Source organism: Herpailurus yagouaroundi, unplaced genomic scaffold, assembly GCF_014898765.1.
Source record: "Herpailurus yagouaroundi ecotype Mexico unplaced genomic scaffold, PumYag 188, whole genome shotgun sequence".
Taxonomy (NCBI): domain Eukaryota; kingdom Metazoa; phylum Chordata; class Mammalia; order Carnivora; family Felidae; genus Herpailurus; species Herpailurus yagouaroundi.
In genome coordinates, this window is record NW_024412419.1 from 38,092,369 (window position 1) to 38,112,826 (window position 20,458).

Below are 20,458 nucleotides of genomic sequence, written 5' to 3' on the forward strand. Positions count from 1 at the left end.
ACACACACACACACCCTTCATCCCCAGAACAGCCAGATGAAACATACAAAACAATAGAGTTCAGAGTTGGACCCCAGGCAGCATAGGACAGTCACTCTTAAGAGAGATTAAACCCAACAGGCAAATTCACACTTCTAGTTGCAGATTTCAATACCCTTTGCTCAAAATGGATGGAAAAAGTAGAATGAACATCAGGGAACATCATGGAAAACTTGAACAACAGAGTCGATCAACTTGCCCCAGCTGGTGTTCATAGAAGACTCCACCTACCAACAGCAGAATGTACATTCTTCCCTACTGCACGTGGAACATTTATCCAGATAAACTATACCCCAGGCCCCAAAACAAAGCTCGGTAAACTTAAAAGGATTCAAATAATACAAAGAATGTCTTTTGACCACAAAGGAATTAAATCCGAAATCAAAACAGAAAAAAATACCTGGAAATTCCCCCCAAATACTTTGAAACTAAATAACACAGTTGCAAATAATCCATGGTCAACAAAGAATTCAAAAAGGAAATTAGAATGTATGAGAAAGAAAACCATAAAAATTGGAGGCTAATGCTGAAGTAGTGCTTAGAAATCACAGCAGTAAGAGCCTGTAATAGAAAAGAATGCTACATGGGGCGCCTGGGTGGCTCAGTCGGTTAAGCGGCCGACTTCGGCTCAGGTCATGATCTCGCAGTCCGTGAGTTCGAGCCCCGCGTCGGGCTCTGTGCGGACAGCTCAGAGCCTGGAGCCTGTTTCGGATTCTGTGTCTCCCTCTCTCTGACCCTCCCCCGTTCATGCTCTGTCTCTCTCTGTCTCAAAAATAAATAAATGTTTAAAAAAAAAAAAAAAAGAAAAGAATGCTACAGAATAATGATCTCTGGTTGCACATGCAGAAACTTGAAAAGGAAAACAAGTTAAGCGCAAAGGCATGATAACAAATATCAAAGAGGGGCACCTGGGTGGCTCAGTTAATTCAGTGTCTCTTGGTTTTGGCTCAGGTTATGATTTCCTGGTTCATGGGCTCCAGCCCCACATTGGGCTCACTGCTGTCAGCACAGAGCCCACTTCAGATCCTCTGTCCCCTTCTCTCCCTGCCCTTCCCCCACTCACATGTGCTCTCTCTCTCTCTCTCAAAAATAAAACATTAAAAAAAAAAAAAAAGAAATATTAAAGAGAAGGAATCCATGAAGTAGAAAACAGAAATCTAGGAAAGAAAGTCAATAAAACCAAAAGTTGGTTATTTAAAAAGATAAATAAAATGGATAAATCTCTACATCCAACTTTCAGAAGAAAACCTAGGAGGAAATCTTGGGACCTAAGTATGGCCAAGAGTCCTGAGCATCTGAAAAGGATCATCTTGCAGTGATCATGCTGAAGGAAAGAAGCTGGGGGGGGGGGGGGGGCTAGGAAAGAAAACTATTACATGATTCCAGTTTAATAAAAATCCTAGAAAATGCAAACCAATCTTCAAGTAGCCACGCAAACCAGTCCTTATAGGGAGCTCATCCCAGGCTAACACAAACTTTAGTTTCCCCATACCTTGAACTTGACTGACCTCCCCAGTGTAACCTACACATCTTTCAGTACCTGGCTTCCTGCACAACTGATACTGTTTTCACTTTGCAACACCTTAATAAAGGCTTAAGCTAACAGGGCGTCGATGTTTTTCCCCCTCCTCCTACAGTCTATATGTGATGTTCCTTCTAAGCCCAGAAACTGAAGTATCATTCCCAGGGGATCAGCCTCACCAGGGGCCCAGGGACATTCCCCCTCACTGGGAGGACTGCCAAGGCAGCTCTGTGCAAGGCCTAGCCCCTGCCACCCCCCCCCCCCCCAACCTGCCCAACCCCCATGTAGAAGGTTCTACAATGTGAGCCTATTTCAGCCTAAGAGTCACTCCCCACTCTGGGCTGCCCATCTCAGGGCCAAGGCACACATCAACAGCCAGTCTGACTCAGAGAGTATTTCTCAGTCTTTAGAATGCTTCTGGAACCAGGGCTGCTAATGTTGGGGGCCCTTCTGTGCTTGTTTTTCGCAGGCCCAGCTCATCATAGTCCAGGTTTGAAGTTTCTCGGAGTCTGTGCCTTAGCAGTTTTCTTCTCCACTGCACACAGAAGGCAGCAACTTCCAGTTCTTCTGGATCTGAGGAAGGCTGTCTCAAGCCCTGGAGGAGAGAGAGGTAATTACATGTCCTGGGGGACACTGTGCACACCTTCCCAAGGTCAGCTGACATGAGCTCTTGCTTAGTTAGCAGACTCCACTGACTGACAGTGGAGCTCATTTTCTGACATTTTGGCCCTAATTTTTTTCCTTGTATGTATGTATGTATGTATGTATGTATGTAATCACTGCACCCAACATGGGGCTCAAACTCATGACCCTGAGATCAAGAGTCACATGCTCTTGAGGTGCCTGGGTGGCTCAGTCAGTTGAGCATCCAACTCTGGATTTCAGCTCAGGTCACGATTCTAGGGTCATGGGATTGACCCCTGCATTGGGCTCCATGCTGAGCGTGGGGCCTGCTTGGGATTCTCTCTCTCTCTCTCTCTCTCTCTCTCTGCCCCTCCCCTGCTCATATGCTCTCTCTAAAATGAGATTAGATTAGATTTTATTTTATTTTTTATTAGATTAGATTTTAAATTAAATTTAAAAAGAGTCACATGCTCTTCTGACTGAGTCAGGCCAGGCACCACTGGCCCTAATTGAACAGAGATCAAGGAACTGTGTTTGAAGGGATCCTCTGAATTAAAGCCCACTCATTCCCTCTCTCATGAAAGAAGCACAACAGAACAAAGGATCTTATGTTGGTCAGAATCGAATGTTCAGAGAATGCAGCCAATTAAAAATGCTCTCTCTACCCCAAATTCTGCCTCCTTTTGGATCTTGCTTTCTTCATTTTGGTTTATGCAAACTATCCGTGGGTCTTTGGCCAGTGGCCTAAGCGGAGCCCGGACACAGGTGCCCACGGTAAGGACACAGCCCTGCCCTCAGGTTCTCCTGCAAACAAGTGGCTAGGAGACTGGGCTGTGGGGACTGTCCCACCTCAGGTGGTGCTGCAGGGTGAGTGGGAGGCTGGGACTGTGGCCATGCCAGTAAGGAGGGACTCGGCTCCCTCGGGGCCAGGCCTAAGTAGAAGAGCTCAGCCTTCAAGAGACTCTGGAACCTTAGCTAAACTATGCCCATTTTTCAAATGCATGTCTATTCAATGTACTCTTTGAGCTTAGCCGGTACAAAGTTGCTTTAAACTTGAAATGGAAGTTCTCATTCTATTTACTTAGCACCTCCATGCACCAGCCACAATTCTAGGTCTGTGGCTTCATGGAGTTTACTTTTTTTTTTTTTAATTCGAATTTCAGTATAGTTAGCATACAGTGTTAGATTATTTTCAGGTGTACGATATAGTGATTCCACACTTCCATGCAGCAGCCAGTGCTCATCACAAGTGCACATGGAGTTTACAATTTCTTTTAAATAATTAATTAATTTATTTTGAGAGAGAGAGAGAAAGAGTGGCAGAGAGACAGGGAGACAGAGAATCCCAAGCAGGCTCCCTGTCGAACCCACAAACTGTAAGATCATGATCTGAGCTGAAATCAAGAGTTGGACACTTAACCGACTGAGATACCCAGAAGCCCCAGAGTTTACATTTTCATAAATGTTTCTTTCTGCCTGTGGCCCAGAGCCGTGGTGCCATATGTGTGTAGTCTCTGCCAGTGGCCACTTTCAGATGGGGTCAGCACTTACCCGCAGACTTGCAGCTTCTGTGGTCCTCACGGTCTTGGACACGGCCCGGAGGAGCTGTTGAGCATTTTCCAGCAGGACCTCTTCAGAGGACCTGCTTCTTGCCAGAGAGGCCTTTACACTTGAGAGTTTACAGGAAGAAAGCAGACAATGTTACACCAGGGAAGAGATGCCGTCTCAAATAAATACTGGAAGGTTCTACAATGTGAGACTCTTCCAGAACACTGGGATGCATTTACAGGGACTACTCTGGGGGAAAAAAATGTTCCGAAGGCAAATGTAACATTTTTAAAATAAAATTTATGTTTTAGTACTAAGAAAGTATGAATCGGACAGTTATCTACAAATTAACAAGAAGTATGTTTTTAAAGAAAATAACTGAAGAGACGTGGCAGAACAAATGCCAACATCCATATATGAGGAAGGCAACAAGAAATTTTGCATACAATTGTACTCAGGACTTAATAGTTCTCAGGGCGCCAGGGTGGCTCAGTCGGTTAAGTGTCCGACTTCAGCTCAGGTCATGGTCTCATGGTTCCTGAGTTTGAGCCCCACATCAGGCTCTGTGCTGACAGCTGGGAGCCTGGAGACTCCTTCAGATTCTGTGTCTCCCTCTTTCTCTGCCCCTCCCCTGCTCATGCTCTGTCTCTGTCTCTCTCTCTCTAAATAAGTAAACATTAAAAATTAAAAAAAAAAACAAAAACATTCTACTCAAAGATCAGACCGGTACCTCCTAATTAAATTATACACCTCAATGATATTTGTTTTATAGTGAATGTAACTGGATTTAGTTATACAAGTTGTTTACTACAAAAGTAAATAAAGATGTTGTGAAATTCACCTCCTTTAAAGGATTGAGAGCTTGATAAATATACCTGTATTAATCATGTCTTTTTATTTTCTGTATTTCTGATGCGTTGACATTTTAGGACCTTACTGACATTGGAAAGACCGCCCCTGCGGCGTTAGCCGCTTCTTAGAGAGTCAGTAAATGACTCCTGGCACTTACACCTGCAAACTAGCCAGTGCAAAGCCCTGTCTTGAATACCTCCTTTGTGGAGCTCTTACCCTTGGGGCCATAGCCCTGCCCCAGGGCTAGGTACCAGACAACTAGAGATAATCTCCATACTCCAGGGCTCATTGAAAATATTCAATCCAGTCTATCGGAAATCTGCCTGCTTCCCCTGCCATGCCCATTTCTTCCCACGAAAACTCCAGTAAAGGCTCTCGTCAGGTTTCCCCTTTGCTCCCTCTGTTTTTTGACCAACTCTGGCACTTTCCTGTGTGGTCCTGTATGGCATGCTATGCCTCCTGTTCCTAGGAATCTTCTTCCTCCAAGAAAGTCCTTTCCACATTTGCAGGTGTTACCATACCTAATTGAAACAAATCCCAGGTACCCTTATAACATGACCCATAACTGAAATGCTAACATTAACTGCAGTTCCTGTGTCCTAAGCAGTAAAGTTTGAGTAGCTATCCTTGAGATGATTATATACCTGAAATATTATTTCCTAGAGAAGAGTAGCCACATTTTATTTTTATATAATTATTTAAAAAATTTATATACCCTGGTCTTAGCAATGTTATTTTTATGCCTCACAGTGACTGATAATAGTTTTAGCTATCAAGCTTTCCCATAATATAAGAATATTACAAATATGGGAGGTACCTGGATGGCTCAGTCAATTGAGCATCTGACTCTTGGTTTTGGCTCAGGTCATGATCTCATGGTTCGTGGGTTTGAGTGTCAGGTCCAGTGTCAGGCTCTGGGTTGACGGCATGGAGCCTGCTTGGGGTTTTCTCCCTCCCTCCCTCTCTCTCTCTCTGCCCTCTTCCCCCCAAAATAAATAAATAAACTTAAAAAAAAGAATATTGGGGCACCTGGGTGGCTCAGTCGGTTAAGTGTCCGACTTCAGCTCAGGTTATGATCTCATGGCTCGTGAGCTCGAGTCCCGTATCAGGCTCTGTGCTGACAGCTCAGAGCATGGAGCCTGCTTCAGATTCTCTCTCTCTCTCTCTCTCTCTCTCTCTGCCCATCCCCCACTCACACTCTGCCTCTCACTATCTCCCAAAAATGAATAAATGTTAAAAAAATAAAAATTAAAAAAAAAGAATATTATGAATACAAGTTTGTTACTGACAAATGTGCCAATGCAGGTATCAGGAGACTCAGGGTGAAATGAAACCATTCCATGCTGCCATTATGATGTTCTATATTACCAACACAAAAGCTGTTATAAGGAGACAATTAATAAAAACTGCTCAACTCCAAAGTCTGAGCACATTAAATGAATAAATCTTAATGTAAGCCGTGTACTGGTATAGTTTTTCTTAGGCCGATTACATTCATGGCGCTTTCACTTTGTAATTAATGTATTTTTAGATAACTGATTTTTTGGTTAAATATGCCTAGTATAAAAACAAATAAAAGAACTAATGGTCAAAATTTAACTGTGGTTATAAAGTAGAGATCAGGCATTTACGTTTGCAGATGGAACTCTGATGTGATGTGAGGGCATAGGACCGCTGGAGCAGGTGCACAGCACTGTGAAGCAAGGGGAGCCTTGAAGGGGAACAGAAGTCCTGATGTATTTGGGTTTTAAACATCCCTTATGGTTACTTTATGTTCACACCTCCTCAGGAACTAGTTTTCCATGTTCAATCTTTTTTTTCCTTTCTTATGTATATTACCAGATCTAATATTTTTGAGATAAAGGGAGAAATGACAGTGGCTAAAAATGTATTTTTTTGTCCTCTGTAATACTTCTCTATATTTTCAACATTTGTTTAGTATCCTCAACATAAATGTAGGCTCCCGAAGGAAATATTTTTAAAAGTATACAAAAAGAAAAAGAAAAAGAACTGCCTAAGCCCTCCCTCTGGCTCTTGAGAAAGCAGAGCACAGCAGTCACAACCAAAACCGTTTCCTACCTGGAGATGATGCGAAGCTGGTTGCTCATTGTTTGAATCTGGTCTACCACACACAAGAGCTCCTGGGAACATCTTTGATCTATGCAGTTCTTGGCGATGATGCAGATAAGTCTGGCGAACTTTTGTCCAGAAGTCGCGATTTTCCTAGCAGAGGTAATGAGCTGATCTTTGGTCTATATCAAAGAGATGAAAGTCAGAAGTAGGTAAAGCCCTCACAGGTTTTCCAGAAGAAATCAGTGGCAAATCGTAAAGCATCCCAAACTTGCCTAGCACAATGTACTTCAGCCCCAGAGTGAACGTGTCTTAGCTTGGTCTAAAACCATAAGCTCTCGAACCTCCTCCACAGACTTCAAGACCAGCCACTCAGATGCTTACTCTCCTGAAAGCCAGCAGAATGAAGTCCACGCCCTTGCTTCTGTGGGGGAACTGCTGAAGGGAAAGCAGCCCAGCCTCCTGTTCATGATCTAGCCCTTTTCCCATGGGGGCTGTGGCCTGCACTGGCTCAGGGTTAGTTTTCAGCAGGCCCAGGGCAGAAATGAGGCCCCTAAGAAGGTCCAGGTATGGGGAACATCCAGGTTGAAGGTGATCTTGGCTGCAACAAAGGTGCAAAGGTACGTGTAGACTACAGCTACACGTACAGCTTCTTAGATGGGAAATGATCCTTAATGGGTGACAGAAAACAGCACCTTTTATCCAAATAAAATCTTAAACATAACGGTGTATGTTGAGGCAACTAATATAGATAAAAGACAGACACAGAAAAGCTCTTTGCATCCACTCGCTCTCTCGATGTGCTAAGTGTGGGTTTGATGACCTGATTTCAGAATCACTGGTCTTTAGGATGAGAATGAAAAAGAATAATAAAAGAATCTGGTAGGGAAGGGTGAGAGACCCCCCCCCCCCCTTTCCCTGGGGATATTTGATACAGTAAACAGTACTGCTACAGTTCTTCAGGCTGGACAATGACTAAGGAATGCCTTTGTTCTCTGCTGGCCCACAGAAGATGTGCCACAAGTATTTGTTGAGCAAACGAAGATGTGAGATGCCATGATGTTGTGGCAAGTCTACCATGAGATCACCTCCATGTGGGAAGGGGAAGGGCTCCCCTGAAGAGGTCTCAGAGATGCGAGTAACCACATGAGAGTAAGCGTATGCAGACCTCCACCACGAAAGGAAGTGTTTACCTTTTCTGTCTCTCCAAGGGACACCGTCTTCCAATTTTCCCACCTCCCTCCTCGTCTCCTCCAGCTCTGAGCCGAAGAGCTGCTGGCATGGTGGGTTCTAGATTAATGTCATGGGATCTGACGTTCTGCTTCAGGAAACCTTACGTCCCGCACCCCTGTGCTGCCAGTTTCCCCCTCAGCAGCTATTTTAAATTCTTTTCTCTGTTTGACTTTGGTTGTTAAAATCTGGGAGGTATTAACATTGAGATTTGGGAGGTTTGTGGGAGAATTCTGCAGAGGCATTTCATCTTACCAGGCACTAGCCTCACTGTTAAAAATTATCATTTGAGGTGCCAGGTGGCTCAGTCAGTTAAGTGGCCGACTCTTGATTTCAGCTCAGGTCATGATCTCATGGTTTGTGAGATGAGCCCTGTCACTGTCAGTGCAGAGCCTGCTTGGGATTCTCTCTCTCCCTCTCTTCCTGCCCTTCCCCCACTTAATGCTCACTCAAAACAAACATTTTAAAATTATCATTTGATATTTCTTTTGGCATTTCCCCTTATGTGTGCATTTCCCCAGGGAACACTCCATGGGGTAGAGGATTAGTATATTCCTGGGCCCTCAGCCACACAGCACCACCAGCACCCAAGTCCTATATAAATTAGAAGACCTGAGATGTTTGGAAAGAAAATGGGAGTCGGCAGGAAGTAACCACTGCCCGTTGTGATGTAACGACCCTGTGAAAAAGGGACTGTTTCAACTGGGCAGGGCAATGAAAGGTCTGAGCCTTGGGTGTGGTGGCTGCTGGGTTTGAATCAGGAAGAGGACTAAAGAGAGTTAGAACGGCCACACAGCACTGCAGGTGGTCTCCAAAAGCCAGTGGAAAGCCACCCCCTCCCCCTCTAGGCTGTGCTGGCCCTGAATGGCTATCCATCAGGAGGGTGCCGCTCTGTTATTTCCATTTGGGGGAATTTTTAAGAATGTAAATAGCTCCCTTCAGCTCATCCTTCTGGGGATATGAATGAGTCCTTGGTTTTACTGAATTGCAGTTTCCGGCAAATTACCTTCCCTGGTGCCATAAAACCAAGATTTAGTGACTGAGCACAAAAGAAGAGGGAAAAAGAGAAGTGAACTCTAGGACACACCCAGACAGAGGAAGAAGACAGCACATTAGAACGCTACAATCCCACTAGTCCACAGTGTGGTCTTTCTTTTCTGGGGGCTGCCCTGCCTGGCCTGGCCCACCTCCTGCAGGGCAGCAGTCGGGGGCTTCTCTTCCCCCAGGGTACCCAGCCCTGCTACCATGGCTGCCCGCTGAAGGCCAAGTACCAAGACGGGTCCTCTCCTCCTCAGACTCTGAGCCATCAGGAGCACCTCTGTAGCCATCTCACGGGTAATCTGGATGATCCTGCTCCCCCCTTCCACGCCGCCATCCTCCGGGAGCAGCTGGTCCGGCTCAGGGCCCAGCCAGGCCAGTGGGCCTGTGGAGCCAGGTGCTGGGCTGTGCGGCTGCTCCTGCCAAAGGACAGGGTACAGCTAATGAGACTCCAGATGCTCAGGCCTTGAAACTCCTGTGCTGCTATCAAGGGCCCTCTCGCCACTTTTTGAAGAAGGGTGGGTGGAGCGCCTGTGTGGCCCAGTCGGTTGAACGTCAGACTCCAGCTCAGGTCATGATGCCATGGTTCGTGAGTTCAAGACCCAAATCGGGCTCCCTGCTGTCAGCGCAGAGCCCGCTTCAGATCCTCTGTCCCCATCTCTCGGCCCCTCCCCCACTCATGCAGTCTCTCAAAAATAAATAAACATTAAAAAAAAGAAGAGTGGGAGTCAAGAGGTCCCTCCCACCCTGCTGATTCCCCACATGCTGGCAGCTCCAGGCAGTTTACTCCGCGTGGGTAGGGAAACAGTGAATCCCTATTCCTCCAGGCTCTGCTCATCCAGAAACCTGGCATGCTGGGATCCCAGTACGGTTCAAATACCACCTGTTCTCTCCTTCTGTCAAGTTTTAGGCCTTACATGGGAGAATTTACAGCTTCTTGAGGAAATGCAGGAATCCTTGAATGTTCTAACTTTGGGACCCAGACACTTTCTCACCAATCATTCTACATGAAAGCACTTTACAGTTCTGATATGAATACTTAGGAATTCTCTCCCATGGACTTCCTTGTTAATTTTCTAGTGAGAAAGAGAGCTACTGCTGGCATCCAGAAGTGGGCAGGGCATTCAGCACTAGGCCTGGTGATTTTTTTATTGGACCAGGTGATTTTTTTTATTGGACCCTTCTTGGAGCCTCCCCTAAGCCTTTTCCAGACTCTGGAATTGAGACAAGTTGTTCTGGCTTGGAGGCAAAGCCAATAGCAGAGGATCAAGAGTGGCCTTGATTTCTCTCTGCCTCGCCTGTCAGATCCTGAGCTCCTTAGGGCAAGGGCTGTGCCCTAGGTGCAGGTGGGAAGGGAACGGGGTGGGAGGGACCTCGGGCCTGCCCCCAGCCCTGCTTTTTCTCCAGTCCCCCAGTGCAGCATACTAATGCCTCAGAAGGGATATAACTGTTAGGTGTCACTGTTGGAAAGGTGTGAAGTCTTGAACATGATAATAAATTCTATCGAAATTGGGAGAGACAAGTTCTGAGCCTGATGCAGGCCCCACAAGCGAGATCCTGACCTGAGCCGAAGTCAGAGGCTCGACAGACTGAGCCACCCAGACGCCCCTCTGTGCTTGTGCGTATTGAGGCGTCATCTGGCTTCGCTATCCTTTCTTGTTGCTTCTTCAATTTAATAATTCCCTGCCTCTCCAAAACTGTTCATCAGCCTTCTTCTGTTAGGCGGGTTGGGAATCTGAGGCAAGAGGCCTTAGGCTGTAGGGAAAAAGGCACTGTATCTGCTCTCCTCCCAACTACTTTGGGAAGAGGGTCCCCTCTCATGGTAATGACACTTCAGGGAGAAAAAGGAAGAGTAAGGGGGTGGGGGCACATGGTCTGATGGGCTTTGTGTTGGGAGAAGGCCCAGGGAAGGGTTTGGGAGGGTCCATGCAGCCAAGCATGAGGTCATGGAGGGGATAGATCGAGTGGTGAATAAAATGCTGGGCTGAGCACGCTTGCTAGGGAATTTCTTGGGCACTGCCAACCTACTTTGGTGATAGCCGGTATAAGTAAATCAGATGTTTGGGCTCCACAATGGCTGACTGTCCTGTCTGGTGCCTTAGAAGGAAATGACTATGTGTGGAAGGTGTTCAACAGACCCAGCGCCCTTCTAATAAATCTTTCTTTTTGCCTGCACTGCTTCCTGCTGGATCCCTGCCATTTGCAAACAAAAGAACCCTGATTGGGACAGGGAGGTAACATCACATTGGTGCAGGCTGCATGAAGCAGCCTGACCCACAGGAGAGGTACTGTCGGTCACAGCAAAGGGGGACCATTTCCAGTTGGGCCAACGGGGAAAAACTTCACATAAGTCAGTAATTATAGCCACTACTTAGAGGACCCTTCCTATGTGCCAGACAAGTGCGAGTATTTTACATGGAAGCTTTCATTAACTCTCTGCCAGAAGAGTATCAATATTCCCATTTTCTAGACTAGAATCTTGAAGGCCAACGTAGCTAAGAAGCTTAGCTAGGAAATGCCAGAGGCAGGCACAGCCCAGGCAGTCTGATTCCTGATCTCAGGCTCTCAAAGGCTGTACTGTGCTGCCTGCCAGATGTGAATTACACATGTGGGCACCAAGACAGCTTTTTCTGGAACTTGGCAGTGGCCTTTGGTTACTAGAAAGAGGGCGGTGGTGGGGGAGAAGGAAAGATGCTGGCAGTCCTACCGTGTCCAGGTCTGCTGCAATTGTCCCAGTGACGTCTGGGTCCACAGTGCAGGCCCCCCCTGAGTTCCCTGGGGTGTCTTTTGGGGCAGCACCCCGAGAATCCACACTGCCCACTGCAACAGCTCCTGAGGCACCCTCCTCACAGTGGAGCTGGGGCTGGGCAGAGGCCTGTTCATCCCTGGGCTTCATCACTGCCGTCTCATCACTGGGCTTCAGGCACTGGGCCAAGAGTGCCCAGGCCTTGGTGTGACCACCTTTCCAGGCCTGGAGCTGGGCCATGGCATGATGGGCTTTGGCTGCCCACTCCCACTGAAGCCAGTCCAGGGTGTGCATTCTCCACTCCTCTGAGTGTTCTTGGAGCACTGGGACCCTCTGGGCCACCTCCTGGGTGAGGACAAAAATGCTCTCCAGAGCCCTAAGAAGGTCCTCCTGGCAGGGCCCAGACTCTTGACTTCCTGCCACAATTCCCTGTGCAGCTTGGATACCAGACACCATTCTTTCCAGGGAGCTTTCTGGCCTGGCCTGAGGTTCTTTATAGACAGAGAGCCTTGGATAGAAGGCATCTTGGAAGACATGTTCATAGTCTGCATTGATGATGCTGAGGTGGCCAGTGAGGGCCTTGGCTTGAAAGGAGAACTCCAAGCAGAGGAGTTCAAAGCGTGTGGACAGACTGGGAGATGGTTTGGGGGAGGAGGCCAGGATCTGTGCCACATCCAGCAGAGCATCTGTGAGCACATGGATTTCCCTGCACAAAAATGAGACCTCACATTTTATCTGCGCGTCCCCACACAGGAGGCCAGACAGCCTGGCAGCCTCTAGTAGCCTCTGAGAAACAGCTGCTGCCTGGGCCAACTCTTCCTGCAGTCCCTGCTGGTCCTTCACGGCCCGCCGCAGGGGCAGTAAGAACAGGCCTTGTCTCCTGCTGAGTCTCTCCATGCACTGGAGCAGGTCTTGGACAGCCACTGACCATCGAAGGCACCCATCCTCAAAGCTTTCGTCCCATGACGTAGGGGCTTGGAGGCTATCGAAAGCCAGAACCTTGTCCAACAGCTGTTTAGCATGGGTCTGCACTTCCTCCAATCTGCCTTGCATTTGTAAAAGTGCTTCTGGACGTCCAGCTGAGTCAGGGTCCTTCTTACCCCAATCCACAGGCTCACTTTTGGCTGCTAGTTGAACCATTGAGGCCAAATTCTGCTGCAGCTCCATGAACACTGCCATGTTCCCTAGAAGATCACCTGCTGGGTTGTGACAAAAGAGCTGTTGACACAGAGGGTACCAGTCACCAGCCCTGGCTACCAAGCCCTGCCCGGTTTCCCTGGGTCTCCCAGACAGCTGGAGAGCCACTTCCGGAAGCCCGCCGGTTCTAGCAGTCGTGCAAGGTTCTATCTCTGTTCCTAGGTCAACAATAGAAGGTGTTAGTGTTGGGATTTCTTGGAGTCCAGGCATCCCCTCTGACCCCAGTGGTCCCTCCCCAGCCAAGGCCTCTTGAGCTGCATCCACAGTGGCGTTTTGTTCCTGCAGGTTGGTGCTAGCTGTGGTCACTGCCTGGTGGCTCTGGCTCCCTACAGCAACGATGAATTTGCTGACGGCTGGTAGTGGAGGGTCCCCACTCTGTAGATGCATGGCAGGAATCAAAGGGTGGGAAAGATTGTTCCTCAGTGGATAGGAGATGCCTGAATTGCTTTCCCCCAACCCAGGTTCTCCCTGGTGTTCCAGTGCAGGAGTTGTGGAGTCCTGGAGGCTGGGGCGAATAAAATAAGGTTGTTCCTTAGCAGTGTCAAACCTTTGGACTTGGTCCCGAAGTGGGCTGAGGATATCTGGGTGGTTAGTCCCATCCAGCCCTTCTTGGATGCTCTGGGCTGAACAAATCAGATGTTTTGCCATGGTTAAAAATACTTCTGTGTCCTGAGCACTGTGCCCACCCAAACAGCACTCAGCAGCTGCACTCAGGAACAGGGAAGACTGCTCCAGCTGCTGGATCAAGACTCTCAGGCCATTCCGGAAAATGGGATCTCGATCTTGGTCCACATACCTGCTCATCACCTGCACTATGTGAGTGGCCCGACCCTGTAAATATGCCACAAGTCGGGGAAAGTCTCTGGAATCTCCCTTTCTCAAAGCCCATCTAAAGAAGTCCAAGTGCTTGGTCATTTCTTGAATGGACACACTCAGAAACTCAGGAATATTGAGAACATCATCAAAACATGCCAACAGGCCTTCCGATGCCCTGGTCCATGCCTGAAGCAGGGCCTGCAAGGCAGCTGGGCTCCAGTCCAGACCAGATCCTTGGGGACTTTGTGAGAAAAGTTGCTGCACTCTGACCACAAGCCCCCAAAGGCCTGCCATGGTGACCTCCATGTCTTTGCCAGTTTGTTGTCGAGGGCAGCAAACCAAGACCAAGTGAGCCACTCTGAGCATCTGCTTGGCCTGGTCACGGAAAGCAGCAAGGAAAAGCTGGAGATTCTTTGGCAAGGCCTGGCCATCACACAGGGAGCTGACTGGGCGAGTGGCCAAGGCGGCCTGGACCAGTCGTTGAAGAGGGCTTTGCGTATCAGTGAACGTGTCCAGGATCTGGTGCAGCAGCCCAGAGCGGACTCCTTGGCACAGGGCCTCAGTGGCGGCCTGCAGCTCCGCACACTCCTGCCCGGGTTCCAGGCTCCCGGAGGCCCGGCCTTCTCCCGGATGCCTGTCGATCCGACCCAGGCGCCCGGCGCTCCGCAGCTCCAGCAGCTGGCCGCAGCGGGCCACCAGGCGCAGCCTCTCGGGCGGTGCGGAGCAAGCGGCCAGACGCATGCAGTGCCACACTACGGCCGCCAACAGGGCGTCTAGAGGGCCGCCGCGCATGCGCTCGTGCCCGGGCGCCGACAGAAGCTCGCGCAGCCGCCGCAGGCGCCAGGTGAGCGCGCCGGTCTGGGCGCTGGCCGCTGGGGCCGCGGCGCTGGGCTCCAGCTGCGCCAGCAGCTCGCCTAGGGTCTTCCTGGTCTGGGCCAAAGTGTGGCGCTGGGAAGCGGCCAGCTGCGGGTCGCAAGGGCGCTGCAGGTGGCCGCGGGCGGCCTCGAGCAGCGCGGGGACACAGCCCCGCAGCAGGCGGCCGGCGTGGTCCAGGCGCTCCCCGGGCCCGCGCGCAGTCAGGCGGCCCAGGCGTAGCAGCGCGGCAGCCAGGTCGGCGAAGGGGCCGCGCAGCGAGGCCGCGTCGTCCGCGTCCTCCAGCGCGTCCAGGCAGGTCAGGCACCAACCCGCCGCCCGCACTATCTTCCTCGCCATCGCCGCGTCTTCTAGGAGCAGGACCTGTATGGGCAGCCAGGGGAAGAGAAGCTTGAAAATGCTGGCATGTTCCTGGAGCGATAGCAGAAGCAACGGCAGCTGCTTTCCCTCCTCACCCCCTCCACTCCCCCCAGCCCCCTCACCCCCTGCCACCCCCTTCACCCCATCAACCTCCTCACCCCCTGTTTCACAAACATCCCAAGGCTAAATAGTATAGAATGTCAGGGCCAAAACAAAACAAGTCATCTAGGAGCGATGTTTAAGGAAAATATTTGGCCTAACTGAAAACGTGAGGCTTCCTAAATTTGACCCACATTTAATGTCGGGTCCAACTTGGTTTTGGATTGAGTACCTCCAGGTCAGAAGAGGTACAACCAACTGTCTTATTTGGGAACCCACGTGTTACCACAAAGTGTTCAGGAAGGATTTACTATTTGGATGAGGATGATGGAGGCTGGAAAGATGGCCTGTCCAGGAAGTGACTCTGAGAATCTTTCCTAGCCTGATTCTACCCCTCCTGGATGGCTCTATTCATCCCCTGCAACAGAGCTGGCACCCAAACACTTCCAAGACCCTCCCTTCTTCCCCTCTGCTACTCCCATCAGCAGGTGCCCAAAGCCCTATGGCTTTGCCTCTCTATGGGCTTTGTCCCCATTTCCAATCTCACTTTAATGAGGATCTGTTCAGTTGCCAACACTCCTCATCCCCTCCCCCCCACACACCCCACACAACAATAATCCACATTATGAAAGCTTTAATGATGAATGCTGATAATACTGTGATAATATTATATAGATCCTAACAGGGAACAATGCCCCAACCTAAAAGAGTTGTGCCATATGGTGGAATGTTAGGAAAATGGGGAGTCTTGGGAGGCCAAGAGGGTGGTCTAGCCTCGGGAGATCCTAACAGCAGAGGTTTCACTTTGGAGCCGGGTTTACCAAATAGGTTGAGACCTGCAGAGGTTTCAGCAAATGTTCCCCCACAGCTCCTGGCCAAGGGCAAGGTGAAAAGTGAGTCCCTCAGTGATACCTTCTTATTAGGGGGTTGATTGCCAAGTGTGGGGATGAGGTGCCACACATGGGTTTAAGACCACAGACCCTAGGGGCGCCTCAGTGGCTCAGTAAGTTAAGCATTTGACTTTGGCTCAGCTCATGAACTCGTGGTTCATGAGTTCGATCCCAGCATCGGGCTCTGTGCTGACAGCTCAGAGCCCGGAGCCTGCTTTGGATTCTGTGTCTCCTTCTCTCTCTGTTCCTTCCCAGCTCACACTCTTGTCTCTGTCTCAAAAATAAAGACTTTTAAAAAAAATTTTTTTTTTTTAACGTTTATTTTTGAGACAGAGAGAGACAGAGCATGAAGGGGGGAGGGGCAGAGAGAGGAGACACAGAATCGGAAGCAGGCTCCAGGCTCTGAGCCATCAGCCCAGAGCCCGACATGGGGCTCAAACTCACAGACCGCGAGATCGTGACCTGAGCTGAAGTCGGACGCCCAACCAACTGCGCCACCCAGGCACCCCCAAAAAATTTTTTTAAAAGACCCTAATTTAGTAGCTCCCCATGGCAGCTTCCACACTTAGCATTTATTAAATTGGTAATGAACTCTGTGCTGTGATCCTGCCGGAAGCTTGGGCAGAGGTCTCTCTCTGCAGGGGCATCCACTGTGGGAATGACTTGCCCCATCCATGCTTCCCAGCAATGAGCTATGTCCAACCGACCAGCTAGCCAGTCTGATACCAGCCTCACCTTTGTGGTGTCCACCAGGATCTGCTGAGCTGTAGTCACTAGCTCCTCCTGGTGGCTTTGACATCCTGGCTGAAGATGGAGCTTCTGAGCCACCAGCACGATGTTCCTCCCAGACAGGACCAGAGACTCAGCAGTAGGCCTCATTTCCTCCCAGAGCCACTCCTCCTCAGAGTCTCCTGCCAGCCTGGACAGACACATTTCTAGTCAGAATTGCCAACATACAGTGATACAAAAAAAATATACCCATAAGGAAGTTATGATACATAGAATTTAGAGTACTATGAAGCCCTTAAACTGGTGACGTAGGTCTGTATTTATGGTGATAGAAGCCTCTCCAAGACATAGTGTTGAGTAAATAAAACCAAATTATAGAATGGCATGCATGGCAAGATGTGATTTGTTTTCAGTTATGTACAGATCTACATAGAGAACTCTCTCTCTAGAAGGAAAATCATCAAACTGTGTTTTTTTCTGGGCGTGTAAAAATATGCTTAATTACTTTTTGAATCGCTCTCATTTTCTCTGCTGCAGTGAACATGTATAAATACTACAAAAGAAAAAAAAAGCCTCTTTTTGTAAGAGAGAAATATCTAGAATGTCATTTCAATCCATGTTATCAAGAGGAGAGATTTTGCATAACACAGATGTCCACAGCAACTGTCTTCATGTGATGGAAACATTTCTCTCTCAAGAGTAATTCCCAGTCATGCAAAACAAAACAAGAAAAGTCCTCTGCTCCCTTATGATTATCCTTTGGAAAGGAGGCTGAGCTCTGTGCCTTTGGAGTTGCAGGCTGAGAAGACACAGGAGTGCCAGCTGGAGTAATCACTGAGAAGCTCCTCTCAGCTTTTGGTCCCTTATCTAGTGGCGGCCAGTTTCAAAGCCCCTTATCCCAGCCGGCTCCCAACATCCCAGCTACCCTCATGTGAAATATCCCTTGAGTTCCCAGTACACAGAATCACACAAACCAAACGACCCCGCATGGCAAAATGCTGACACACCAGGGGTAAAGGGAAGAGGGAAGGAATGTATGACGGCTGCCTCCCTCCCTTACTTTACGTTTAATTCCTCTTGGAGAATTTGCACACCAGCTGCAGTGGACGTGCCCGTAAATATGACCTGCCACATCCTGGCAGCTGCTCAGCGGCAGAACTGGGACTTCCACCCACACAGCTGGACTTCCTGGGTTTTCTCATTTCTCGACGTTAAAAGGAGGGGAGAGGGGCACCTGGGTGGCTCAGTAGGTTAAGCATCTGACTTGGGCTTGGGTCATGGTCTTGAGGTTCGTAGGTTCAAGCCCTGCATCAGGCTCTGTGCTACGGTGTGGAGCCTGCTTGGGATTCTCTCTCTCCCCCTCTCTCTCTCTCTCTCTCTGCCCCTCCCCCACTTGCACTCTGTTTCTTTCAAAATAAATAAACTTTAAAAAAAAAAGGAGGGGAGAGAAAACTGTCAAGGATCAGGGCTGTATATGTGAAAGGAGGCTGTGGAGTCCTGTGTTAAGGCGATTCAAATGACTATGCCCTAATAGGACCTTGAGTACAGATGCTTCATACAGAGAATGTCAGCAGACACCCCACGGTGACCTGCTGGACTTCCCCATGCTCCTCCCTCTTCCTTGAGACTTGTGAGACATTCTTCTGTCCTCCCCTTGCCCCTCACTCCCATCCCTGCTTTCAGATTTGGCTGAGATCATTTAATGTTATTCATTTGAAGTTACCGTTGGAATTTCCCTCAGCATTGTATCTTCTCTTCCTAGAATTTTGACCATTAAGCATTCCAAGATATTGTCCTGTACAAAGGTCTTTTCTTCTTCATCTTCCCTTACCTTGAGGTCTGCTTTCTGCTTGTGGGTTAGTGTTGTTTATCCTTATTTTCCTTGATCTTCTTGGTTTTTGCAGTTGGGGTACATGGTGGTAAGAGTGACTACATCCTTGCACATCTGCACTATATACATCCTTCCTATGCTCAGGGGAACGGAATGATGAGGGGCCATTCTATCTGACGTGACTTTCCTCTTGGCTGCCCACAGACCCGATTCCAGCACCTGCTGGCCTCCAGAGTTACAGGTGTGAAATCCAAATACCAGTCCAATTGATTTTCCTTTGTAAGTAATTCATTTTTCTTGTGTCTGAAAGCACTTGGAGTTCAGGAATTTTGACATGTTTTATGTGTATCTTTTCTCCTCAGCCTCACCAAGAACCACAGGGGAGCAGTTTTTGGGTACAGACTTGGGTCATTAATAGGCTCAGGGAAATCTTCTTCCATTATTTGTTTAATTACGTCCTCTCCTCAATTTCTTCATTTTTATCCTTCTAGAAGCCCCATTATTTGCAAAATGGGTCTCCTGGATCTGTCCTCCAATTCTACTATTTTTTTTCTTTTTAAAATTTTTAAGGTTATTTATTTATTATGAGAGAGAGAGTACAAAGTGGGGAGGGTCAAAGAGAAGGAGAGACAGAATCCCAAGCAGCCTCCACACCATCAGCACCAAGCCCAATGCGGGGCCTGAAATCATGAACCTCGAGATCATGACCTGAGCTGAGGTCAAGAGTCTGACGCTTAACTGACTGTGCCACCCCTGTTTGCTGTTGTTGTTGTTGTTGTTTTCATGCATGATTTCTATCTGCTTTTACTCTCTGGTTTGAATTGTATTATTGATGATCTTTCAGATCATGCTTGGAGTCATAATTATCAACATTCTCAACCTTCTGCTTTAAGCCATGAGGGTATCAGACTAAACTTCTCACCAAGAACAGTTCTAAAAGATGGATAAAGTAGTTTACTAAACCCAGAGGGCAGCAGAGACAGCCAGGACTTATTTCTGAGTAACAGGCCACGAGGCAGAAAAGCCATGCACAAAACAGTAGCTACACCACTTCAGCAATCTTAACATGCTGAGAAGACAAAAATTAGAGTTTGGGTCTCGTCAATGTGAAGCAAGCCTGAGGAACACCCCAGGATTCCAGCTGTGACCCCCAAAGGCCACACCCCAGGAGTAAGAACAAACGAGAAATAGATACCTTTTCCTAAAGACTGAAATTCATCTTGAATCATCTCAAGGCTTCAATTGGATAAGCATGACCTTTCCCTACATTAAATGCCCACCAGAATATATTAAATTTTCTCTAGAAGGAGCCAATGCTATATAGAAGCACTAAAACTTTTCATTCTTAATGTACCGTATTTAATTTTTTTTAATTTACTTTGAATGATAGTGAGGGAGAGAGAGAGAGAGAGCGCACACAAGCCAAGCAGGGGCAGGGAGAGACGGGGAGAGAGAACCCCAGGCAGGCTTTGCACTGTCAGCGCAGAGCCTGATGTGGGGCTCGATCTCATGAACTGTGAACCAAAATTCAGTCAGAAACTTAACCAACTAAGCCACCAAGGCACCTCTGTACGGCATTTAATTTTTAAAAATTACCTCCCACATGAGAAAATAAAGGTGGCATCTCAAATTATTTGGGTAAAAATAGACTTCATAATAAACAGTGCTTGGAGAACGGAATGCCATCTGGCAAAACATAGTGAGACTGCTATTTCAAGATATACACAAAATTGAACTCTGAATGGATTAGGGAATCTAATGTGAAATCAAAAACATACAAGTACTAGAAAAAAACATAAGTGAATGCCTCTTTAATCTTGGTATCAGGAAACCTTTGTAACTATGATTCAAAATTCAGGGGTGACTGGGTGGCTCAGTCGGTTAAGCATCTGACTCTTGATTTTGGCTCAGGTCATGGTCTCACGGTTTGTGGGATCAAGCCCCAAGTCAGGCTCTGCACTAACAGAGTGGAGCCTGCTTGGGATTCTCTCTCT

General features: G+C 48.2%; 1 protein-coding gene across 2 annotated transcripts in view; it reads right to left on the reverse strand.

Moving 5' to 3' along the window:
• Positions 1-1,954: 1,954 nt before the first annotated feature.
• Positions 1,955-20,458, reverse strand: part of LOC121044449 (uncharacterized) — a 31,512-nt gene continuing 13,008 nt past the window's right edge. For both annotated transcript variants that reach the window (XM_040496747.1, XM_040496748.1), the window contains 6 exons: positions 16,640-16,823; positions 11,631-14,918; positions 9,157-9,342; positions 6,665-6,837; positions 3,737-3,854; positions 1,955-2,156 (listed from right to left, as the gene is read on the reverse strand). In XM_040496747.1, the coding sequence (XP_040352681.1) occupies positions 1,968-2,156; positions 3,737-3,854; positions 6,665-6,837; positions 9,157-9,342; positions 11,631-14,918; positions 16,640-16,823 (4,138 nt within the window). In that variant the 3' untranslated portion in view covers positions 1,955-1,967. The remainder of the gene's footprint in view (positions 2,157-3,736; positions 3,855-6,664; positions 6,838-9,156; positions 9,343-11,630; positions 14,919-16,639; positions 16,824-20,458) is intronic.